Genomic DNA, 27578 nt, shown 5'->3' with positions numbered 1-27578 from the left:
ATAACGCAGATTTTTAATCAGCCAAATCACATGGCAGTAACTCAATCGTTTATGCATGTAGATAAGTCAAGACGATCTGCTGCAGTTCAAACTGAGCATCAGAATGGGGAAGAAAGGTGATTTAAGTGATTTTGAACATAGCATGGTTGTTGGTGCCCGATTGGGCTGGTCTGAGTATTTCAGAAAGTGCTGATCTACTGGGACACATCTTCTGATGGCTACTTCCAGCAGGATAACACGCCATGTCAAAGTGTAAATAATCTCAGACTGGTTTCTTGAACATAACAAAGAGTTTGCTGTTCTCAAATGGCCTCCAAAGTCACCAGATCACAATCCAATAGAACACCTTTGGTATGTAGTGGAATGGGAGATACGCATCATGGATGTACAGCTGACAAATCTGGAACAACTGCATGATACTATCATGTCAATATGGACTAACATCTCTGAGGAATATTTACCGTACCTTGTTTAATCTATGCCACAAAGAATTAAGGAAGTTCTAAAGGTAAAAGGGGGTCCAACCCGATACTAGTAAGGTGTACCTAATTAAGTGGTCTCTGAGTGTACATAAATATGATAAAATTTTAGTTAACCTAAGTTTCATGTTCATCTATTCACTGTAAAAAAAAAAATGATGTGATTGTGATTTTATATGAATCATACTGTACACTTATGCTAGTATGCTAGTTTCATTTATCATTACACTTAAAAAAAGATTTGAGATTTTATATTAATATATTATAATATTATTAATTTTAATTTAATTAGTTTCTTTTATCAATACACTGTAAAAAAGAAATGATTGTGAACTGACAATTACATTTGTACATTTACAACATATATTGCTCATTGTTTGTTCAACTTAGTTAAAGCATTATCTAATTAAGGAAAATGTAAAATGCTATCATTATTATTAAGTTTGTCTTCTGACTTTTAGAACCCAGAAATTGTACAGCAACTCATGAAAACACTAAACCAAGAAAGTGCGTAAAAGGAGGAAAGACACAGGAGAAAAAAAAACAAAACAAAAATCCCTAGTGTGACTGTTCAGCATCTACTGTCAGTAAAGAATATTTGCAGGATAAGACAGCATGCTATTGGAAAACAAACCTTGTTAGTAACTGATTTAAAAACACTTTTCATGGATGGCATCTCCATTAGTGGCAACTGATGCACAATGCCTTACAGTCAGTACCATTATAGAGTGACATCAGCACATATTAAGCTAACAGAACAATCTGTTAGCACAGGGGGTGAAAAACAGACAGGAAACAATCGTTTTGGATAAAATAGTCTGTTGGATGAAAGTAGAGAAGCAATTTTTAGTGCTAAAATAAAAACAGCTTTGAAAAAATTAAAAGACCAGTCCATGAGAGTGAAACTATACTTAAAGCAATACCTAATAAAACCAGTAAATCCAGAGAAACTGGGAATATTTGAGTGGTTTCTATTCATTAATAATAAACCTTCTCTTCCTTGAATTCACTATTAATTCACTGCAATGCATTCCGGGTCAGACATATCTGCAACCACTGCATTAAATTCTGCATAAGAAATTGGCCTAAAAAAAATTTACTTCATTGCAAGGCAGATATTACAAATACAGCGTGGAACAGTATCTATGACCTTAAAATATCATAAATGTAGTGAGCTCAGTGGAGAGAGAAATGCAGCTGATGTGGAATTCCAACAGCTTACGGCTGAACGCTGAATACTGAGAGTTGAATTTATGCCCAACTCTGAATACTGATCATCTCATCATTATACAGGCTTATGCACCATCACCGAAAACTGAAAAGAGGAGAGAGAAAGAGAGAGAGCGAACACTACTGCATTGTCTGTGCCAACCCTTGTGTAACTCAAAGCTCTGGATAGCTGAGAGAGAAACCCACGGGACATGATGAATTAACCTCCAGCAAGAGTTCAAAACACAGAGGCCCCCGACCGGACATTAGCATGTGCGCTGTTACATAATGAATGGGCTTTTCAATCTTTTAAACTGTCTCTTCATGTCTCATCCTAAAATGGCAAAGGAATATAGCTTATTGTTTAAGACCGCTTTAACAATATATTATGAATGTGATGTTTATTTATAACACTTTCTGTGATGTCGACCAGAGGTTTATTGCAGAAAAGACAGGATAACAAAAAAAGCATAGCTTGACCTATTTTAATCAGCACATCCTGGCTTAGCACATCACAGAATCAATGATACAAATATGGATAAATCCCAATGTGAGCCAATCAGGTAGCAAGTTGTAAAAATGCCCTCTCAGCCACAGATCTGGTAACTCCCATTAATGTTCTGTAGAGATTTACAAAAACATATGAGGAGGTGAAATGTATCATCAACTTAACAGCTGTTCACTTTGCTGTAAATGTGACCAGTGGACGTTTATGTTACCCTGGAAATTAATCATGAAGATTAATGGCAAACGCTTACCCAGTGCTGCACATCGATTGTATCTGTTGAGTTTATTTAATGTTTAATCATCTTCCATCTACTCTTTAATCTCTTTCATTTATATATTTTTTTCTTTTTAATTGATTTGATTTAATCTATTGAGTAACGATAAGAGGGAGAGAAAATATATCAATATTTTTTTCTCTCCCTCTAATCGTTTAACTATTTTATTGGTCTTACCTTTCCCCAATATCTACATTTTTCCCAATAAATGTGAAATATATGAACCTATATATCATTGAACCTATGAACCTATATATAAAATAGTCAGTAATACATTTGAACATGTACAAATTTGTTATTCTCATGGCTAGCCAGGGGCGGCACAGTGGCTCATTGGTTAACACGATCACCTCACAGCAAGAAGGTTGCTGGTTTAAGTCTCGGAATTTCTGTGTGGAGATTGTGTAACCCTGCTGGTCCTACACCACCTAACAAACCGGCGACTTTCCACATGGTAGTCAGTTGCTCTACCAAAGAGGCTGAAGACCATGGCCTCTAGCATGTTCTCTCAGTGTTTGCGTGGGTTTCCTCCAGGTGCTCCGGTTTACCCCACAGTCTGAAGCGTGCGCTATAAGTAAATTGTATAAATTAAATTGGCCGTAGTGTATGAATGCGTATAAGAGTGTATGGGTGTTTCCCAGTACTGGGTTGTGGCTGGAAGAGCATATGCTGTCTAAAACATATGCTGGAATATTTGGCGGTTCATTCCGCTGTGACCAATCCTGATAAATAAGGCATCAAGCTGAAGGAAAATGAAAGAATAAATGAATGAAAGAATAAATGAATGAATGATTGGTTAGCAAATATGTAAATGGCCAAGAATATTGAGTGGCTGTATATAATCTTTAAGCAACATGCGTCATCATTCTGTGCTGCAAACATCATCTACTTCTCATAAGCATAGTAGTGGTAATTACCACAAAAAGTTGGTTGTTGATTTTAAAAAACATTTTGAGAAAAAAACTTGTGCTTATTAACCAATCTGCTTAACGATTGGGGCACGGGTTGATCGCGAATACAAATAGCATTGGGTGGTGTCGCAGATAGGGTATCCGTGCGCAAAGAAGGGGGCACTTTCATTTTAAGGGGAACTTTCTCCTTGAGAGAAACTCTGCAAACAGAGATAAACCAACTTCGCCTTTACTGTTCAGTCTGTGGCTGCTCATTAACCTTAAATAAATTCACTTTACCGGTGGTCAGAAAGACACACATTACTCTTGTGATAAATCACAAATGATCAGTGTTTTTATTCACAAGAGACTTATTTTAGGCTTTAAATGGCGAAATACACATTTGTAGTAGCAAAACAACCTTTTACACTTCTTGAAAAACACCACGGTTGTCTGTGAAAAGGGCAATAATCAAATGAAGCATAATCTGACAACGTGCTTTATACAGTATACACATTGTGTGCATAATTAGACATCTTGTGCTGTCCGTAACTGTTCTTTTGTGCATGCGGGTCAGTTTAGGACCATGATCTGTTCACACTGCAGATTTGATATTGGACACATTTATAACAACAGTGTGAACAGCTACGCAAAAAAAATCAGATCTGAGAGAAAATCTAATTTGAGCACTAAGCCTTGCAGTGTGAACATAGCCTAAGACTAATCTTAGCCAGATTGTTAGCCTAGTAGCTGTAAAGAATAAATCTCTGTGGTAACTTAATTTTCCTTTAGGGCAGACTTAGAGCTAAATTCAGACAGGATAGCTTAAAAATCCCAGCTTAAGCCCCTATCCTGTTTTTTTTTTTTTTGTGCAATACCCACAAATTTCTAACCCTAAAGGCAAAACAAACAAACCAAGAAAAGCTCAAAAAGTTTTCTTCTACAATTAAAATGATCTGGTTTAATTTTTCTTATACGATGTGTAACAAACAACCCACCGCCAAAAATAGTTGATGTTGATACCACTACATTTTTTAAGTCATAAATGTTAAAAAGTTTCGTAATAATCCCAAGTAACACTGGGACTTTTTTTGCCCAGTATAATAATGCATGCCTTGTAAAGGGTTAATCACATCCTGTGTTTAATATTTGTAATTATTTAAAAAATGTAGATTATTTAATGCAATTTCTAATTTATTTCTTTGTGATTTATTTTCAATTTCTAATTTTTAATAAATGTTTATTTGTTTTAAAAATATTTTATTTTATACATTTAATTATTCATTACTTTTTATATTCCCAATCCCACTTTGAAAATCACAGACAGAAACTGGCACACACTTACCTGGTTCGCTGTCAATCTGTGTAAGTATGTCCTCGATGGAGTCCTCCTCTGTGCGCTGGGGTTCTGGGTCAGGAGGCGTGTATCCTCGGAGACGGCACCAGCGCAGCACCTCTTTAGTTCTTGCTGGAGTGAGGGCCTGAAGTCGGGGGGTTCGCTCTAATAGATCCGCACACACACGCCGCACAGCCACTGCTCGCTGCAACTACAGAGGAAAAAAAAGGAAAAAAAAAAAAAAAAACAGAAAACAAATGAACACAATCCTGAAATGATTACAAATGCACTCTTGTATACACTCTTGTACCTCTGCAGCTCTGCGTTTGCCAATGTTCCAGGAGTAATACTGATCCACAGACGTGGCGCAGAAAGGATGAGAGTCCTCATCTGCAAAAAACACACACAAGTCTATTGGTCTGGCTTATATTGAGTTCACACAACAAAACACTTTCGTCTCGTTGTGTCAGATTATTCAATTTTGAGTCTTAGACACAAGCTATGTTGTGGCTAAGAAAAAACACAACAAACCTATGGAGCCAGATCAGTTTCAAAAATAAAACATTTACAAAATAAATTCATACATTAACAACACAATTCACATTTACAAAATCCAATTTGGAAGTTCAAAACACAATTTAAAATTACACAAATCTAAATCATAAAATCAAAACACGATTCAAAAATACACAAATCTAATTCATTAATTAAAAACATGATTCAAAAATACAAAAATTTAAATAATAAAATCAAAACAAGATTCAAAAATACCAAATCCAATTCATAAATTCAAAACACGATTTAAAAATACACAAATCAAATTTATAATTCGAAACATGATTCAAAAGTACGCAAATCTAATTCGTAATTCAACACGATTCAAACATACACTAATCTAATTCGCTAATTCAAAACATGATTCAAAAACGCACAGATCCATTTACCAAATGTAAAATATGATTTAAAAAACGCACAATCAAATTTGTAAATTCAAAACATGATTCAAAAATACACAAATCTAATTCGAAAATTCAAAATATGATTCAAAAATACACAAATCTAATTTCTAATTTAAAAACATGATTCAAAAGTATGCAAATCTAATTTGTAAATTCAAAAAACGATTAAAAAACACTAATCTAAAAAATAAATTCAAAACATGATTCAAAAATACACAAATCTAAATCATAAATTCAAAACACAATTAAAAAATACACAAATCTAGCTTGTAAATTCAAAACACGAATCAAAAGTATGCAAATTCAATTCATACATTTAAAAAACGATTCAAAAATACACAGGTCTACTTCATAAATTCAAAACAGGATTCAGAAATACACAAATTTAATTCGTAATTCAAAACACGATTCAAAAATACACAAATCCAATTCCTAAATTCAAAACACGATAAAAAAAAAAAAACCTAATGCGTAAATTCAAAACGTGAATCAAAAATACACAAATCTAATTCGTAAACTCAAAGTACGATAATATTTATGATTTTTACTTGTGAACTCACAAACTGTTTACAAATTGGATTTTGTAAATGTTAACTGTGCTCTTCATGTATGAACTTTAGTTTGTAAATGTATTATTTTTGAGACTGATCTGACTCCATAAACCACATGTAGATTTCCAATCAATCATGACTTGCCATCTTTAATGACATGTGATGTCATTGAGAAAGCAGAAGTAGTAAATGACCACCATAAATAAGAGTTTGAACAAGCAAAGACTATAAAATGAGCTTTTTTATTACATGCTAGTGTTTCTGTCATGACATTGTAAAGCTTAATTGTATGTTCATCCACTAATCACACACTATGCAAGATAATATAGAGGGTTTTGTGTATCCTAATGCTCACTGTCACTTACAAATCATCACAATACTCTAATTCAAACAGATCATGACAAATACTGTAGTCTGAACCAGTTACTAGGGTAAATGTTCATTATTTGAGCGAACTAAAACATCTGAAAAAAAAGTGGCATGTTTCTGTTACTATGCTAAAAGATCAATGACCATTTGATTATAAATGATGCAGTGTATACTGTATGACAAACATTTAGGGTCAGCAAGTTATTTTTAAGAAAATTATAATTATTCAATCATGAAAAATAAAATAAATTGATCATGAAAAATGAAATATATTAATCAAAGACTTTTTCAGTGTTAAAATATTCACATTGATACTGTGTCTTAACTACACACAATGCGACAATATTCTAGCGACAAGCAATTTTGGCTGTCTGCACCAAACGTAAGGCGACAGAAGCATTTAAATACCTGTCACTGCTTTATAATTATAATCTAATTAATACATATTTAACCTGTTTAATATTATTAAAAGTAAATGATGAGTGACTGATGTTATTGGTTTGCACTGAGTCACACTTCATTTTCAAACAACTAGTTATTTAATTTTTAAGATCTGAGCTGAACTATCTGCTGCTGCTTTCTGCAGTATGGCAATACATGGTGTTTAAATCTACATTAGTAGCATTTAACACTAAATAAAGCACACAATCTCAACCCGAGGAGATAATTGTCATAGCAGTTTATGTTGTTTTGCCGCAACGTCAAAGAAAACTAAAATAAAATTTATTTACTATTTATTTATATACTATTTATTTAATAAAATAGAAATTATGCATGTCGCAGATGGTTATGACAAAAAAACTTGCATTGTGTGTAGTTAGCACATGGTGCTAAGTAAATGTATTTTTATTTAATAAGGTTTTTTTTTAAAACAATGCATCACTTGTTAACATAAAAATATGAATCTTGCATGCCATTTAAAAAAAATATTTTCATTTCCATTCATGTTCATTAGACTTACTTTTCTCTGGGACAATCAGAGGGAATTTCTTCACTATGGCTGTCAGAAGTTGCGTCATGTTTTCTATATGCTCCGTGCTGAGGGAGATTGATAATAAATCAGCAAATAAGTTCAACAAATGTACACTAACAAAAAACAATGGACAATTTCTTGCACTGGTATTTAGCAGAGCTCCATTTTTTTAAATAAATAATTATTTAGATTGTTTTTCTGCAGACTAGACTAGCTCAAATAAAAGCACTGCACAACGAAAAAGACTAAACATCTTTTGTGTTTGACTCACTAGATTATAGAATTAAAAGGTTGAATAGGTAAGGAAATATGCTTGCTTACAGTTGGGTTATAAATCAATTATTATAATTAATGAATTATTTATTGATTCCCCCAAGCAAGCACAAGTTACTTTGAGAGATATTTAGCTCAAAATATAAGCAATATAAAAGGAATGTTGTGTAATACTAAAATGTTATGTGTCACAAGGGATGCTGAATGGTGTTGCTATGACAACATGTAAATTGAAGAAAGAATTGAAAATTGTGAATGTGCATGTGTTTGGGTGATGATGGCACACGGTAGAAACAGAATCCTCTGAAGGACACAACTGTATGTGTGTGTGTGTGTGTTTCTTACTTAATGAGTTCATGTGTTGTAGACTCCAAGCCCTGTTCTACTTTGACAGTAGCAGCTGCATCTGTGGATGTGGGGGCTGTCGGCAGTGGTGCAGAGGCGGGTGCTGCAGAGGTCGGGGCAGATGTTTGGGGTACAGGAGTCGTACAAGTGGAGCTCACCAAACCAGGTTCAGTTTTAACTATGTAGATGCAAACACAACAGACATAAAGGAAAGGTTTCAGCTCACTGGACTGCATGGCTAGAAAGATTAAATGTCTTGACATTTAACTGCATTTCCACTGGGTGTGTGTGAATAAAAAGGTCTCACCTTGAGCTATAGCTGTGGATGCTGAGGAAGCAGCTCCACTTGGGGTGGAGTTGTTGCTAGATGTACCTTTAGAACCAGACTGTACAACTGTAACACAAACACACATATTACTTTACTGGTCAAGAGCTTAGGGTCTGAAAAGTTTAATACATTAATTAACTTTTTTTTTCAAGAACGATGCATTAAATTGATAAATAAATGCAATACTTTTTTAGGGGAAAAACATTTTCCAGTAACAACAACATTTTCCAGAAAGCAGTTATTCAAAATGTTATTAATATTGTAACGAATATGGCCGATCAGACAAAATTATTTTGCTTTATTCCACAAATGGTACACCCTCAACCTCTCCTGCCCAGGAAAAGACTGGATGTTCAGTGTGGACACACAGCTCAGAAATGGACTCACAGAGACATGGTCAAACTTCTATATGCTCCATGCTTAAGAATTTTAATGTAAACCTTTATTTTCTGTGAGTAATCAGGTGTTTTGCAACAAGTCTCTTGCTCATATACTAATATTATGGTTTTAATACTTCTGCAATCAATGTTTAACTCTACCATAGCTAAACAAGATCATAGATGGTTCATGTTTGATGTCCCTGCAAAGCTAATATGGTATACTGAACGATTGTTTACTTTTTATCTTAATACATTTACAACATATTAACATTTTCATTTATTCATTCATTCATTTTCTTGTCGGCTTAGTCCCTTCATTAATCCGGGGTCGCCACAGCGGAATGAACCGCCAACTTATCCAGCAAGTTTTTACGCAGCGGATGCCCTTCCAGCCTCAACCCATCTTTGGGAAACATCCACACACACATTCACACTCATACACTACGGACAATTTAGCCTACCCAATTCACCTGTACCGCATGTCTTTGGACTGTGGAGGAAACCGGAGCACCCGGAGGAAACCCACGCGAAGGCAGGGAGAACATGCAAACTCCACACAGAAAGCCAACTGAGCCAAGGTTCGAACCAGCGACCCAGTGACCTTCTTGCTGTAAGGCGAAAGCACTACCTACTGCGCCACTGCCTCGCCCATATTAACATTTTAAGAAACTTTAAACATTTCTGTATCAGCTTACACCCAGAATGCCTATGCAAATCACCATGCTTTATAACAAAGGACTATAAAACGTGCCTCAGGGAAGTTTACTTCTCATTGGTCAACTCGTCTCCTGAGGGGAGACTAGAACCCAGACGGGAATCCAGGAGAACACCTAGAGAACTCCAGGAGAACACCTAGAGAACTCCAGGCAACAGGCGTGGACCCTGACAAAAATGGGTTAACTGCACAGCTCAGACAATCCCATCTCTGATACCTTTTTCTATCTTTCTTTCTTTCTTTTCTCTCGAGAGTCTAGTTAAGTTTAGTACGGCGCGAAACCAGAAGTCAACATGACTAGTCCTTTTGCAACCTAAAACTTGAAATGACAGACTCCACCCCACTCCAAGCCTCACAGGACAAAGAGCCAACCACCATCTAACCATGTGAGATCCCCCGCTTAAGAGAGAGTTCTTTACATCACACAAGGAACGCAAGTAACTCCTCCAGATTACCACTGAACTGGTGTAAACTAAATGTAACCCTAAAGAAACCATAGAAGGGTTAAACTGATTGTTTTTTGTTTGGTGCGCTTGGTTTGGTCTTACAAAATCTGAGATTTTCCCATCATTACACTCTCTTAAACTCTTATTATTCTTCCTTTACTCTTCTCTACAACATGTATAAATGTGTGTTTGTGTTAAGTTCTGTTTGACTAGTCAATAAAATGACATTTTGTTTAAAGAAAGGTGCCTGCGCATATTTATGAATCTAATGTCTTAAACTTCGATCTTGTTACCCTGCTTAAACATAAATGGGTTTTATTTGATAGCAATAGCAGTAGTCAACTCTCCGTTCGAACGATCGCTGAACGATTTGTTTGTTTAAATGTAAAGAGTCGATTTATTTAAAGCACCATTCAAATAAATGTACAATATTTTACATTGCATTTTACAGTATTTTTGATCAAATAAACACAGCCTTGGTGAAAGTTTAAAACCCTGAGAAAATGCAGAAATCAAACTGTAGAATGCTTGTTAAAAATTGCTAACTAAAAACTGTTATATGTAACAGTACACAATAAGGCACTTATAAGGCAAATACATAACCACTATAGAGAATGACATTACATGTTGTCTCGCTAGCCTGTTGCCTACTTTCTGGAAAGCTTTCTAAACAATATTAATAAAACTGCCACAAGTTAAACTGTATGGTCAAGATTCACAGTTGCAACTTAATTAAGACCAATTGCAATTTGCTTGCTAACTACAAATCAATAGCTTCATCCAGGAATGCCCACAGACCTGAAGGAAAATCTTTTCTGGATAGCCCTGACTGCTTCAGAGGCACAAGGGGTAAATTAACTTGGATTTTTCAATTATTTATGGGTCATTAAACAAGCTGGAATACAATATCAGTTGCAGTGTTAACCAACTATTCGTTAGTAATCCTCTGACATTTTATTAATTTAATTCACGCAGAAAAGATTACTCTGTGTTTTTATTCCATCTCAACTATTCACTTGCTTTACTATTAAAATTGCCTAAAAAAAGATATATTCATTAATTTTCCTTAAGCTTAGTCCCTTATTCATTAGGGGTCGCCACAGTGGAATGAACCACCAACTATTCCTATATATTATATATATACTATATATATATATATATACCCTATATATATATATATGTTTTACGCAGCGAATGCCCTTCCAGCTGCAACCCACTACTAAAAAACACCCACACACATTCACACACACACTCGTACAATACGTTCAATTTTGTTTACTCAATTCAAAGTCTGTGGGGGAAACCGGAGCACCCAGAGGAAACTAGTGGTGTAACGAATAACAAATCTCACGGTTCTGATCACATTATGGTTTTTTAGTCATGGATCGGACCACTTTTTGGATCAGCCAAAAAGGGGAGGAGACAAACCTAAGTTACTTTGCAATCATTACAAAAACTTTATTGCAAGAAACTTTTGGTTTTAACAAACAGAACTTAGAAGCTGTAATTTTATTAAAATAAAATGGAGAAATAATCAGCTGAATAAAAATAAATTGCAAATTATTTAGTACTGTGAAAAATTCAGTGTTCAAAAATTCACTGTAACTACTATTGCTGATAATGCTAAATGTATAAATCTATTCATTTTAATTTGTACAACTCATATTTATTTTTAGTCTAATTTTCAAAAAATGATTCAGTTATTCACTCAAAACGTTATGTTTTATTGCTAGATGTTTCACTTTTAAAGAATTATTCAGTGGCATATTTCTGATGGCTGGTTGTCGCCACCTTTTGGTTAAATAATGTAATTGCTGCCTACAACTTTATGGGTGCTTTTTTAATATTTACCATAAACATTAGTGGTTTTATCTAAACTATAAAATGATCTTCAAGAACTTCTGTGTTTTTTGACTGTGTGTAACTTCATAACTAACTCAAAAGACTAAACACTGAATCTCTTTCTTGATTTTTGTTTTTTAAACAGATTTAAATGCAGCAATTCAAAGAATTAATAAACATTTACAAATCACAATTATTTATAATTTATGTTGTTTGGGTGTAGAGATCCCGATCTTTTAATGATTAATTTTGCAGCTCACAAGTAGTGACAGAAAACACCTTCAATAACCTAAGAAACCCACAAGCCAAATAAAATACCACCACAACTTTTTCTGTCATCATTATATTTTACAAGAAAGCCTAAATGCTTTTATACATGTGATTTGAAGAACTCTAGGCAATCTCTCTGTGATCGTTACAAATTTAGAATTAATCTACTAGTAAAAAATATGTATAAATCCGCGGTTCAAGGTGGTCATTACACACCACGCGAACACAGGGAGAACATGCAAACTCCACACAGAAATGTCAAGTGGCTCAGCTGGGACTCGAACAAGCGACCTGTTTGCTGTAAGGCAAGGTATATTTTCTAAATTATTATTTCATCTATAAAATCTCATAATATGCATCAATAAAACATCTCTGGCATGATAGTGTCTAAACAGTTCTTTTTGTTCTTATTTTTTGTGCTAGGGCTCTTTTTTGCAATTTTTACATTTAATTATACAATGAATGTAGTATTTCATACTTTGACTACAGGTAAATAGACTTACCTGGGTCTATTTATCGTTTAGATAAATCTAATTAAAATTATTAAACATTTAAACATATCAGAAAATAACATTTCAGCAAATAAAACCTCATGTCATATTGCTAGGCCTGTCACTATATCTACTTTTTTTGTCACACGATATACTGGACCAAAATATTTCACGATAAACAATATTATTGTCCTTTTAAAACCATTTTATGTCACTCATTAATAATGCCAGAATGACAATACAAAATCATCACAATGTAAGTACACTTCTCCAAAGAACACATCATATTTTATTCTTGAGAATATTTAATTAGTCATTTTAAAAATGTAATAATTAGACATTGGAATCAGAATGTGAAAACATATTTATCTTAAAACAGTGTGAGGTAAAAAGTAACAGAAGCAGACACCCACATGAAAATATACTATAGTAATTTATTACAGTAAATATTACAGTGTTTTTTTTTAACCATAGTGACACTGACACCTCCAATAGAGATAGAGATGTTGCAGCAAAAATGTTGCTAGAATTGTTTTTTTTTTTTTGGTGATATATACTACATCACCAAAAATGATTGAGGTCATGTCTATGTGTTGTGTGATAATTCAGTATATTGCTTAGAGACAGACCCACATATTGCCCACGTTTAGCACCCATTCATTAAAAGAACATATATTCTGCCATGACTAAGGTAGGACTGAAGTGTTTTTTAATGTTCTGATTTATCCAGTTCCTGTTGTCTCTCATAAATGTTAAGAGCACTCAAGCCTGCCATTTCTCAATTACTGAATCCTGTAATCTCTCAATTACTCTCCATCACTATGACAACAGCCTGCATACTATTACAGAAAATGGTCTGCCAAGCCGCTCTGATATTCAACCACTGCACTCTCATTCAAAAAAAAAAAAGGAAAGAAAAAAGTAAACCGAGACAGCTTCGGCTGCCACGGTGCTGCACAGATCAATCTAAAACAAAGCTGGCAACCAGGTAGAGCGAGTAGCGTGCACAAAAACGAGAAAATGAAAACCATATCTGACAGGAGAGTGTCTCCTGAGCTCTGTTCACCTATTACTGTCATCGCTGATGAATGCTGAACAAAAACAACATCTCTGATATAAAAGAAAAACAGGCTCAGCACCTCTGACATGAAAGAAAACCAACTCAACAACCTAAAATAGCCCATCACAGCACGAAGAGTGTCTTGCTTTAAGCTACAGTGTGTACATTTTATAGTGGTTAATAAATAAATCGGCATCCTTTATGTGAAAAGCTGGAGCTGAAACTACTTTTTCTTTTCTTGCGAAAACAGGGCTTACTTTAAAAAAAGATGGACTGAATATAAAAACATCCTTACTGTTGTAATTAAGTAGACAAAGGTTTGGAAGATGAATTAAGGATGTACTCAATTAAATACATTGCTAACTTTCAATAATTCATAATAATAATTCCTTACATTTATATAGCGCTTTTCTAGAGACTGAAAGCGCTTTACGCAATGCCGGGGAATCTCCTCATCCACCACCAGTGTGCAGCATCCACCTGGATGATGCGACGGCAGCCATATTGCGCCAGACCACACACCACACACCAGCTGATTGGTGGAGAGGAGACAGAGTGATGAAGCCAATTATCATAAGGGGATGGTTAGTAGGCCATGATAGACAGAGGCCAGTGGGCAAATTTGGCCAGGATGCCAGGGTTAAACCCCTAATGACCAGAGAGTCAGGACCTTGTTTTAACGTCTCAACCGAAAGACAAAAGAAACAGTATAGAGTCTCCTTCACTATACTAGGGCGTTAGGACCCACATAGACCGCGGGTTGTGCACCCTCTGCTGGCCTCACTGACACCTAGCTTTGCCATGTGGTCTCCTTTCTATATACTGACCGGGTGCAACCCTGCTTAGCTTCAGTGGATGACCATGTCAGACTTGCAGAGAGCTAGCTGTCGGCAATTAAAATGTTAAATATTGCAGCTTTAAGATCACAGTGAACCATGAATAAAACTAAATTCTTTTATAGTCCAATCACTAAGCACATCTCTAAAGTTTTAGTACAGAGCTTGTTTGTCAAAGCAGTGAAAGGAATCATTCCAAATCATTATGCCTTTCCTGTTTAGTTACCAACATTCTTGAGAAAAAAACAGTATATATATATATATATATATATATATATATATATATATATATATATATATATATATATATATATATATATATATATATATATATGGAGGGCTGTTATCTTCGTAAACTCTTATCGGCGATAAAAAAATATATACATCGCCGTTAATCTACTCTCAAAGTTGAGTTGGTAGCTGGGTCTATTCTACGCAACCTATGATGACTTTTACCTTGATATTTCAGTGTGGATGTATACCTGACCGGTGAGCTGTCTGACAAGACAAAAAAGTGCCCTTCTAAATCAAATCAACAAGATGCCCTTCTAGTTCTTTCACTTACTTCGAAGACACTACTGACTACGCTTCCATGGACATCTGAAGTCTAGTTATTTGCCTTAATAGACAATAATATAATTAAGGTGTTTACATGAAGTGCTTTCATGTAAGAGTTTCCTGTAAGTTTGGGTGATGTTAACTGCAGTTCGGCAGTTTCACTATCACTCATGTACATTTCAATCATACCCCCGTGACAAACTGGGGTATTAGACGCAAATAAGGAGTAAGGACTGGTGAGAGTGTTATGGAATTTAATAACGCACGCCAAATGGAAAGAAAACACTTCCACATTTTGCAATGTGTGTATGGTCCTTTACTGACAGCCGCGTGTGTGGATCTTGTCAGAAAATATGGCAAAAAGTCCTACATGACGGTAATAGTTTGAATGTGGTGTTTACTTCAATATTGCTACTAATATCTGCATACTCCACGTCTTCATTCCATTTCTGCTTAGTTCAGTTATGACTTTAGTCAGATTAAGGTAATCAAAAATCGCTGTTAGGAGCTTTTGTAGGCCTACAGTTCAAAATTCATGTTTAACTGAACAAACAGTTAGTAAACACAAGTACATCTTATTGAACATCATTTATTTTCATAACCAATTATCATAGTAGAACAGTTTCTCAAGCAGTTTGTGATACATTGTGAAGCATACATATTCTAAATTCCTTCGGCAGAATTTAAATGAGCCATTTTAATCTAGATTAATTCCACGATTACAGTGAGATTAATCAAGATTAAAAAAAATCATTTATGCCCACCTTAAAAGAAACAATCAGACAGGCTTAGAACAAATTGTAAGTAGAGAATACATTCATGTTTTTGAGTGAACTGTCCCTTTAATGCATGTGAAAAATCTTTATTTGAGAGCAACACACAGACTCAAAGACATCAGAAATCTGGAGTGTGTGTGAGTATCAAGTGAATGAAGTGCCTTTACCTTTGCCAACAGGCATCAAGATGGTCTGCAGGCCTGAGGAGCCACTGCCCACACTAAGCTGCTTAAGCTGATTGGCTGGAATGGTGAGAACTGTCTGCTGGGAACTGGACTGAGCTGGGTGCAACTTCAACATACCTGCAAGTGGAGAAATGATGGTAACATGATCACTAAATGCAAATAAAGCAATGCATTTTCAAGGCTTTCAAGCAATGGGTGGCTGAACTCAAATTAAATCAGAATGAACGATTTGCATTTTATAAAAATATGCACTGTCACGGTTATGTAATATGTGAAGCATTTTTATAGATTTTTTTCCCCATTAAAGAAGCTTGTAATGGTTGATTTCATTACAGCAAATCTAATCCTACTGTGATTGACAATGCATGACTACTACAAAGACAACAAAACTATAACACTCACTATAAACAGAAATTCTGTCCACACTGGACGGATCACATTAATGGTGGCAAATCTCAGTTCTATTAATGAAGTATGGTCTCAAAAACATTTGCAATAGGAATTATAAAAATAAAATAAAAATTGTTTGAGGATATAGGAGATTTAGGTAATTCTCTCTTCAAATGTTGGCTCACATTAGTGCAATTTTGGTTAAATATTGTGGTGAAAATAGCAAAAAAAGCAACTTTATTGAAATGTTTCTTCTCTTCAGGGCTAATAAAAAGCTCGCATTCATGTGTTGCGCTTGATTGCGCCACTAACGTATACCTTGAATATGCCCGTGTTTTCCCTGAAGATACACATCATAAGACAGTAACATTAGGTTAGATTTGGAGTCTAAATACAATATTATTTTGATGACCAATAACGACGTGAAATGATGTTAATATTTTGTTGATTTTAGGTTGTGTTGAAAAGTGACCAAAATCCAATGTCGAGCCAACATCTTAAACCAACATCATATTGACGTCAAATACTGACATTTATTCATCAAGTTTGGCAAATAAAATCCAAAATCTGATAGATTTCATACTGGTAACATTCACACAACATAAAGCTGTAACATCATTAGATGTTAATATTTTGTTGGTTTTAGGTTGGGTTGGAAAGTAACCAAAATGCAATGTTTGTTCAACATTAGACATTCACATCGGCCTGACGTTCATTCAAATTTCATTTTCAAACAAAATGGAACGTCCCACGACATTGGGGTACATTGTCAATCTGTCGTCAAGTTAATGTCCTGTGTCTGCTGGGCTTTTTAATACAGAAAAGTTGTGAACATGAGCAATATACTGACTATGAGAAGAACAAACTGTTAAAAAGCCGTTATTTTTGTTTTTATGTGCAAACAATTGCTTGATAATATTCCAATTGAACCACTAAAGGCATATGGTCTGTTTTAAAGATTTTTTTGTAATCTTCAAAACCTTGTTGCCTATAGAAAATGAGTTAGTTTTCAGATTTCACTTAAATATCTTAATTTGCATTCTGAAGATTAATGATAGATAATATGTATGTATGTATATATATATATATATATATATATATATATATATATATATATATATAATTGATATATGATGTCATACATACATATATATATAATTGATATATGATGTCATACATACATATAATTGTGTGTATATATTTAAAATCTAAATATTAAAAACTTTCAAAGATTTAGGGCTCTATTTTGAAGATCTAGGCGCAAAGTCCAAAGCGGAAAGCACAAAAGCATTAGGGGCATGTCAGAATCCACTTTTGCTATTTTAACGATGGATAAAAGATGGATAGGTGTGTTTTGAGAATAAACCAATCAGACTCTCATCTCCCACTCCCTTCAAGAGCCAGTTGTGTCGTGGTATAGCGCATTTGCTACTTACATGGCAGACTATGTAAGTGGAAAAACCGAGCACTTCAGTTTTTCTTTTTGCTTTAGCAAGAAAACAGTTAAACAGACAATCTGCAGTGAGAGAATGAGCCTCCTCATTCTTTACTTTCACTTTCACTCTTTTCTGTGGAAAAGGAAACGTGTTGTACGCACAGACATCCATTAGCCTACATAATTTAGTTTGTTAAGCGCAAAGATTTGTGTCAAAACTATTTCTAAATTCAGTTCTAATTTCCAGCAAAAGAAAAAATGAACAATAATAACGAAGTGTGCTCGCAAAACTTAATTATTTCCAAATACACATGCTGTTCCCCATATGGTCTAAAACCTGACGGATGGGCAGATCTAAACATGTTTTTAATAATACTAATATAAATATGCATTTAATAAATACTACTACTAATAATAATAATAGCATTATACAAATGCAAATTGTCATGAATAAACTGAAAAAGCCCCCCGAGGTGAAGGCATGAAAGAAGTGGTTTTTGTATTTATGTAGAAAATAATAACCTTAGTAATATTTTAATCCTTTAATTCTTTTTCATTTGTAAAGATATTTGCATATTGCTGTACATCCTGTCTGTATGAAGCAATGTGTAAGCGAGGCGCACAACTAACTGCTCTTAGCTGGTCTATTGTGCAGTCTATTTTAGTTCCTCAAAATAGCAACGCGCCTTAACACACCTCTTTTTTTTTTGACCAGAACGCATATGGGCACACATATGAGCGCAAATGCATTTGCTATTCAAACAGTGTGGTGCAAAACATCAAAACAACATTTGCGACAAGCAGAAACTAGCAAACAACAATTGCGCCTTGAGTCGCATTGCACCGGGTGTGTAATAGGGCCCTCAAGATGTCGATGATTACTAAACACATCATAAAAGTCTTGTGAAAAGGGTCCATTGTCTTAAATGCAAAGATGATTAAATGATTATGACTACCTGAGATGGTGGCAGCAGTTTTCCCGCTAACCGTTCCTCCTCCAATCAGTGATGCTGCAGTTACTAATGAGGGACTGGAGCTTTTGGCCCCACTCACTGCAGATGGCCCCGCCCCCTTTGGCAGGCTGATGAGGGGCATGTTGACGCTCTTGGCAACTGTAACTACTGCACCAGCGCTAGAGGCAGTCTTTGTGTTGGCGGCAGAGCTGGCACTCTTGGCCGCGCTGATCACGGCAGCTTGATTGGCAGCTACAAGTACAGGGTGATGGGGTGGTGCTTTAGCCGTCTGAGGTAGCTGCTGAGAGGAGGATCCTCCAGTGGCTTCTGCTGACTGTAATGAGAAAACATTAGAAGAGCTAAACAGAGGCAGAAAAAATATAACTTTTTGACCAAGTTTTTAGCATAATTTTTTTTGTCTCAATTTACAGTCAACAGCCATGTTTCCACCCAAAGATGCTGAATAAATTTGTATGCAAAAGAGGAATAATCACATAAAACATTTACAAATAAAGTACTGCTTTCCAATGAGTCCAAGAGAACAAAATCGTCAATTTCTGATAAACCAGTGCCAAACATAAAAGAAAAATGGAAATTGCTGTTAGGAGAAGGCCTTTTTTCATATATAATAACTTACTTGCGTATTACTTGCATCAGCCATGCATTTTTGGCATTTTAAGGTTTTTCCAATTATTACGCAAAATAGTCCACGGTTTGTCAGATCCTATTGGAATCATCTCCACTCATGCTTCTTGGAAGATTTACATGTTCCACTGATGTTTTCCATAAAGGATGGTCATTACTTCTTTCTCGAATTTAACATTTTAAAATGTTTGGACCTCATCGTCCACCCATACATACCTGTAACTTTGCCATTTTTGCTATCACATAATTTGTTGAAATTTTGTTGTTCCATTGTATTTTATGCACATTTACCGGATAAAAAGTTCATGCCACTCAGTTGTGCGCATTATTTATTTATGTGCATTTTTTAAATTTATGCGCATTTGGTGTTTTTTTAAGCGATTTTGCAAGACGTGCATAAATATAGGTGGATGGAAACCCAGCTAATGTGGCAGAATGAACTAAATAAAAACATTATTGCATTTTATAGGATACCTCAAGTGTTGTATTTAATGGCATTATGAATTATGCAGGCAAAAATCAATACAAGAATTTATTTTTCTATTGCCACATCAGTATCACCCTGTAGCCCAAGACTCACTGAAGCCAAGCAGCGATGAGCCACGTCAGTACCTGAATGGGACACCACATGGGAAAACTATGTTGAAAGTGGTGTTAGTGGGGCCAGTAGGGGGCGCTCAACTTGTGGTCTGTGTGAGTCCTAATGCCCCAGTATAGTGAAAGCAACACTATACTGTCATTAGCTATGTTTCCATCCAATGAGTCAAAGCGAACAAAATTCCTGATAAACTGGCGCCAATTTGCTGCAGTAGAAGCTGTGTGAATCTTTTCTTCATTTAATAAATGACTTGTGCTTTAGAAGGCGATCCTGACACGCAGTGAAAACGCAGTAGCGTTTGAAGGCCTGAGAGGCGGAGCACAGACACTCTTGATTCTGAAAGTAATTAATAATATAATTACACTGATGCTGTGTTCACACCAGATCGCGTTATTTGCACATAAATAGATGCGTAAACATTTGGGTTTACTCGCTTCATTTGCGCTTCAACATCCGCTTCGTTCGCACGTCAAATCCGCTTCATGCCTGCGTCAAATTCACTAAGCAATAGACGCGGATTTGCTTCATGAGCAGGGCTTCTGTTTACCCGGTGACTCTAGCTTTGTTTCTAAATTGCTAACATGGATTTTATTGAGAAAATAACAGTGTTTATGTTCTTTATAAAAGCTGAAAAACAGCATAGATTCGTTTGGAGCAGTGTCTGAGCCCACTAGATCCTTTCAGAGGTGCACCCAGCTCTGTGAGTTCATAAACTCTTTCAGAAACTGTACCTGGATGATGAAAGCATTCAGTGATGCTTCTGACTGAGCCTAGTCCTGAGCCTTGATGAACTGAGGATTTTTTCCCGGGACACCAACAACAGGTGCTACATCATAATCAAGCCCCTGCAAAAGCAAGATCCTGATTGGTTAACGCGGTGCGAATGTCCGCTGAAGTTCAAATGCGCAAAACGCTCAATTCGCACCATATAATTCACACGTATCGTACCGGAGCATGTCTGCTCATCTTTGCATTGGCTTAACATGTAAATCACTCACGCTTGACGCTTCTTTCACATCTGGTGTGAACTCAGCATAATACTGAAATGATTACAGCGTTTTAGAATGACCAAAATAACATTTCAGATGTTTTAAAGTGTGCTCAGCCGGCTGGTTTGTCCATTTGCACACATTTTTATTATTACATGATCACTTATAACATTAATTACATGACCTTTTTAATGTGCATACTGGAACTTTTTTGGTAAAAGTGTTTCCATCACAGTTTACGCGCATCTTTTCTTATCGAATAAAAAGTTTATCCTACTCAGTTATGCGCATATGTTTTTTTATGCACATATTTAAAATTTATGCGCATCTTGACGTTTCCATGAAGTGGTCCAAAATGCACATAAAAATAGGTGGATGGAAACTTAGCTAGTGAGCGCCATCTTTCGTATAAGACGTTAAACCGAGGTCTTGACTCTCTGTGATCATTAAAAATCCCATGGCACTTCTCGTTAAGAGTAGAAGTATAATCCCGGTGTCCTGGCCAAATTGCCTCCATAGGCCCTTTACCCATTATGGCCTTCCAATCATCCACATTCACTAAACGGTCACTGTCTTTCCACTCCACCAATAGCTGATGTGTGGTGAGCGCACTGGCACCGTTGTCCTGTGGCCTCCATCGCATCATCCAAGTGGATGCTGCACACTAGTAGTGGTGTGGAGAGACCCCTCTCATTATTGTAAAGCGCTTTGGATGTATATCCATACACAATAAATGCGTAATATAAATCTATGAGGTTTTTATGTGTGTTTTCTGTAATTTATTATTTTAATGGCATTGCTGATTGTTTTTTTAAGCTTAATTTTTTTAACAAAATTTATATTTAATTGATCATTTTAATGGTGTTGCTTGTGAGATTATATAATTAAAATGGTTGTTAATGTCATATGTGGTCTTTTCTTTTGAAGTTGTTGTGCAGTAGTTTTCTTATTAAAATCAGATTTCCCCAGAGGCAGACAATAAATACTATATTGATCCTGGAATATATTTGATCATTTCTGATCAAGGACAAAGCTATGTACAGTTTATATTACCTGACCACACATCAAATGAAGTAATGTAGAACTTGTACTTGTAATGTTGAACTCTCACCTGTTGAGAGGTGGGTGTGGCACTGGGTGTTGTGGGGGTGGAGCTAGTGGCAGTGATAACACCTCCAGTCATTCTCAGAGTGGTCGTGCCTGGTTTATTTAGGTGACTTGCTGCGGCAGCTGTTACCATCTTCACTGAGCCATCTGACAGCTTCACTTGAGATCCTTGAGAGCCACCCACCACCTGTCAATCAAACGAAAACAGGAAGAAATTGAAATATCCAAACCAATCAAACTGAGAAATGTCTTATTCCTACTAGAGGGTCTTTTCTATAGGGCTGAGAATCTATCTGTATATACAAATGTGTCCTGTTTGAATTGTTATTTTTGTTAAATAATGACTAAATATGCATACACACATTTTAACCATGATTTAGAGCATACAACTGCAGTAAATGTAATAGAGAGCAACAACAGTTTAAATAATAAAGTAATTTCAGGCATATTTACAGCAAGAATCATTGCATGCTTTTTTTGCACGATTAAAGTGTTGCACCAAAATGCTAATTACTTGTAATAAATGGTTTGCAAGTTACTGTTAACCTTTATATTTATTCTTTGGCTCTATACTTCAAAACATTAGGCTTGAATTTTCAGCAAAACGTTGTTTAATATTTCAAAATATAATCAGATTTAGATTGGCTGCAAATTCTTTATACACTTCAATAAATACAGATCAGAATAAGTTAGCTGTTTAACTGAACCATAAATTAGAGTTTAGGTTCTCTGCCTGAGCCCAGAGTTTATCTGACCTGGCCGATATTTCTTGCTACTACCTTCAGACCGGCCCTGCCGTGATCAAGCATTAGTGGGCTTTTTTGTCATTACTTAATTAGCCTAATTGCATGGAGAACTATGCACAGATCTATAATGAAAGCATTTGCTTACTTTCGTACTGTTTGTGCACATTTAAGACAATTATTTGTGTTTAAAATAAAACACGGCAGGATGGAAGTGTTTACATACTATTGAGTGTATTTGTCTGTTAAAAACACTCAAATTTCAAAGCGTTCACTTTTGTTCATCTTCAAATAACATGTACAGAAGCTGATCTGAGTACAGTGTCTTTATACAGAGCGCATCTGTCAATCGGCACTGTCACATGACTTTACAGATTCAGAGGTTGCATAGTGAATGCAGCTGTTTTCAACGTGGTTTCAAGCCAAAATAAAGCGAAAACATAATTCTTTTGAACAGCTCTTGCAATTAGGCTGCATCACATCTAAGATTGGTTCTTTGAAGGTAACCTACTTTCACTTTTCATAAAAAGATTAAAAATACAGGTGAAATATGGAGAATACTTAAATGGGTTGTTAGTGGGATAGAATGGAAAAAAAATGGGAGAATCCTGGCAAAAATGGGAGGGTTGAAGGGTAAGCAGAAAGGAGGATAGTCAGTCATCAATGTCCTTTTTTGTAACTTTTCCCAAGAAAACCCCCTGAGAGCGAAGTAAGATAAATCTAAACTAAAATCTGTAGTTCAACTCAGAATTGTAGTTGAGAATGTCCGCTATAACAACACACGTGTATATATATATATATATATATATATAAAAAGAAATAATTATAAAAATAATAACCGGGCTATGGCTCATAATTATAATTAATGTGCTGGACCAGGTAAGACTCTGACACCAGGTGCATGGGCTCAGGTCTGGTTGGGTTTGATTTTTTGAGCTCAATCAAAGTTCTACCTTAAATATATCTGCTAAATAATGACAGAACATTAATTCATCAATATTTTGACCTTTTATTTTCACAAAATCTCTATAGGGTTCTCAAACTGCCATCCCGCAGGCCATTTATGGCCCACCCTTCTCCTCCCACAACCTCCTCTGGCCTGCAACTGACGTCAAAAATATAACAAGATTTTTGAACCACTATCATTGTTGTGCAGGCAAACGTTAAAATATGTGTCAGTAAGTGCTCTATTTTTACTAAAGCTCTATTTTTGTGAATATTCAAGGCTTGTTTGACTATAATCAGCTTTATTCCACTAGTATTTTGTTGTACAAACACTTGAAATATAAACGTCATGCCTGTTGCTCTAAGATGCATCAATTATGTCAGGTTTTCACTTTTTTCTTGTGCTTGAATGTTAAAACAGCCCTCTGATGAATTGTCAGTCACTGAAATGGCCCCCTGCCAATTTGAGTTTGAGACCCCTGCTCTAAACCATTGGACAATTTAAATTGAATTTGCTAAAAAAACAATTTGAGACACTTTATCTTTGGCATGTTGTCTATATATAGTCTTAAATGTGATGCATTATTATTATTTTTTTATTTTTTCAGACCTTGTGGGCCATACATTTCTCTTTTTCAGATTCTTATGTTTTGCTATTAGCTTCAATTCATCTATTTTTCCCACTGTTTTACTACATCACTTTGACAAAAATGTACATTAATATTCATGTCAACACAGCTTCAACGGACATGAAAAGAGAGTGAAAAAAGGACTGCAGTTATTTCCTTTACATAACAGAACTTGCAACAGAGTGAAAGTCTTTAACTTGTTTCACTCACCACACTCCTACTTGCATATTCAATCCCTAAGGCTAATCTTTTCCTCAGCTTTTGTCTCTCCCTTCACCTCCTAGCAAATACCATCCATCAAACACACACACTCCGCCATGACCTCAGCCAGGCACTGCTCAATATGTGCAACCGTTTTACAGTATGCAAACAATCTCTAGCAAATCATCTAACGCACCAGAGGAAGAGGTTTGATTAAGTTTCACCAGTCCTGAGGGGGAATAACGAGAACTCTTACAACAAAAAAACTAACAAGCAGAAATCACGATGCCCCGTGAGCTTAACTTAATAATGAGAATTATGAAGGTATGATTCAAAAGAATAATTGAAAAAAAAAAAAAAAAAAAAAGGTAGAAGGAAAAGGGAATGAAGAGAATAATGTGTGTGTGTGTGTGTGTGTGTGTGTGTGTTTGGTTTACAGGTTGAATTACAGCTCAAATGTCAGCTGCAGGCAAACTCATTAGCCTGTATCTGATAATCAGGACACACACATACATAGGAAGGGCTCTAGAGAGAGCGAGCTCTTCAGACGAGGTGTTGTGTAACACTAATGAAAGTGCAGCAAGTGAGAGAAAGAAAGAGGAGAGATAAAGAAAGATCAATGATATGGAGAAAGCGCGAGAGAGAGAGAGCGAGAGAAAAATCAATGACAAACCGGGGAGGAAACAATGGCAAACCCCTGAACACTTCTGCTTTTATACAGTATGTAAACTGTATCCACTCTTTCTGGGTCAATATGGACATGATTTAACATTTTACTTAAATTAATACAGTTTAGTATTGGTCTAGAAACAAATGCACTTGAGCATATATTATACAATCGTGAACTTGCATTGTTAACATTTTCTGCAAAACATCTGTTAATATTTTTCAACAAGAGTTATGGGATCAGAAAAATATCAATCTGTAAACATTGTAGGGGTGTCAAAATTAATAGTTTTTTCGGTGAACTGCGATGCAGACGCGGACAATTCGGTATCGGTTCAGTTCTAATCATAATCGTTTTTTATGTACTGACGTCATTTATCTCATATGCGCACTTTCGCGAGGGAGGTGAGCGCCGGTATTTAAAACACTCAGGAGTAAATTCAGGGCCGGCCTGAGGCATAGGCAGATGCTACTAAGGGCGTTGTACATCCAGGGGGGTGCCAGAAATAGGCGCGGTTAATTTGATTTTGTTTTTGATATTCCTGACACATTCAGATATAGCGGCAACAACTCAAAAACCTCTCACCCTAAGAATATCTCAAGTGTGTTTCCTACAAAAAGACAAAGCTGGTTATGTTTCACAGCTGTTTTTCTTTTTTTTTTTTCGCTCGACATTACGACCACTGCTCCCTTTAAGCCCTCGCAATATGCGTTTAGCCGAGAGAGCTAGCGCGAAGCGGAGCTCTCAGTAAGGGACCGTCGGAAAAGTGCTTCTTTTTTTCGTTTTTTGCTCCACTCAGCGCAAGCTCTCCCGGCTGAACGCATATTGCGAAGGCTTAAGTGTGTGTGTGTGTGTGTTTGTTTGTTTTGTGCTGTCTATGTTTGTGTATGAGTGTGAATGAGAGACAGTGTGGTACTGTGTGTCTGTGTGTTTATACAGACAGCTTGATATAGCCTCCCCCAACATATAACACTGTGTATGGAAAGCATCGTCAATGCACCGAGATATCGGATTAAACCAAATCGATGGCATGATAATCGTAACCGAACCGTGAGACTAGTATAGGTTCACACCTCTAAAACATTGTATATATTTTAAATGAGGGGAATAAACATGCGCTATGGATGTGACAAAAAAAGTATGGGAGTTTACAGTAGGGATGGGAAGATTAACCGATATGTATCGATACGCGGTCATGCGCGTGCATGATGCAAGTGCATCGGTAGAGCAGCAGAGGATGAATGAAATTTTGGAAGCAAATAGAGATGCATCGGTTTTTGCGAGATGCATCGGTTTTTACAAGATACAACTTATATTTTTAATATAGAATGTATTTTTTATTTATTAACAAGTGTTGTCAACCTGTATTTGGCGCATAATTTATTCGACCTACATAAAGTATGCCTTAGCAACGGACTTGCGGATGTGTACACTTACACTACAACTCAGTGTATCAGGTGTGCGGATGAAGCTAGTGGTGCGCTCTCAGAAAGCGCGAGAAGCAAAACAAACATTTTATTCCTCACTGAGTTTTAAATCTAAAGAATGGCAACATTATGGATTCTGCAAAAAGGATGGACGACTTGACAGGACAGATGCAATTTGCAAAATGTGCCGTGCATCTGTAAAATACACGGGCAGTACGACTAATCTGATATCTCACTTGAAGCGGCGCCTCGGTGTTGTTGTGGAAGCATCTTCCAGTGTTCCTGCATCCCCGGCTTCCTGCTCTGCTTTAACTGTAGCTACCAGCTCCAAAAGTGGTGAGAAAAGCATTGAAAGTTTTCTCCATGCGCAAAAGTTCTGCTCGCTCTACGCCAATAACGAATGCTATTGCATTGTTCATCTGCAAAGATATTCAGCCTAGTGTCACGGAGAACGAAGGTTTTAAACACCTCCTCCTGTTAATTTTTATTTATTTATATTTTTATTAGCCTGTTGTTTACAGTGATAGTGATGTTTCAAAGCAACATAACACTGCTAGTTCACCACCTTAAGTTTTGAATATTCAGTGGCAAAATATATCTTTGTAAAACTTGTTTTCATAGTTGAAAAGTTAAATCACAATTCTTGTTGTGCAATGGTAAACCTTTATGTTGAAAGAGTGCAAATATATACATTTATAATATATATTGCACTTATACATTCTGTTTATCTTGAACATACTTAAATAATATGTGCTATAGGTTCTAAAATTGCCCTCTACTGTAAACTGACACTCTG

At 35.8% G+C, this 27578-nt stretch overlaps 1 protein-coding gene across 8 annotated transcripts in view; it reads right to left on the bottom strand.

Moving 5' to 3' along the window:
- Window positions 1-27578, bottom strand: part of yeats2 (YEATS domain containing 2) — an 81124-nt gene that overhangs the window by 8361 nt on the left and 45185 nt on the right. For all 8 annotated transcript variants that reach the window (XR_012393739.1, XR_012393745.1, XR_012393738.1 and 5 more), the window contains exons 19-26: window positions 22175-22357; window positions 18835-19165; window positions 16036-16170; window positions 8474-8560; window positions 8167-8344; window positions 7537-7613; window positions 5007-5086; window positions 4706-4907 (exon numbers count right to left, since the gene is read on the bottom strand). Coding sequence is in view for 4 of the 8 variants with exons in the window: in XM_073929305.1 (XP_073785406.1) it covers window positions 4706-4907; window positions 5007-5086; window positions 7537-7613; window positions 8167-8344; window positions 8474-8560; window positions 16036-16170; window positions 18835-19165; window positions 22175-22357 (1273 nt within the window). In the remaining 4 variants the exon portion in view is untranslated. The remainder of the gene's footprint in view (window positions 1-4705; window positions 4908-5006; window positions 5087-7536; window positions 7614-8166; window positions 8345-8473; window positions 8561-16035; window positions 16171-18834; window positions 19166-22174; window positions 22358-27578) is intronic.

This window comes from Danio rerio, chromosome 2, assembly GCF_049306965.1.
Source record: "Danio rerio strain Tuebingen ecotype United States chromosome 2, GRCz12tu, whole genome shotgun sequence".
NCBI classification, from domain to species: domain Eukaryota; kingdom Metazoa; phylum Chordata; class Actinopteri; order Cypriniformes; family Danionidae; genus Danio; species Danio rerio.
Note: the sequence above shows the minus strand (reverse complement) of the source record. Positions and strands in the feature narration are given on the sequence as shown.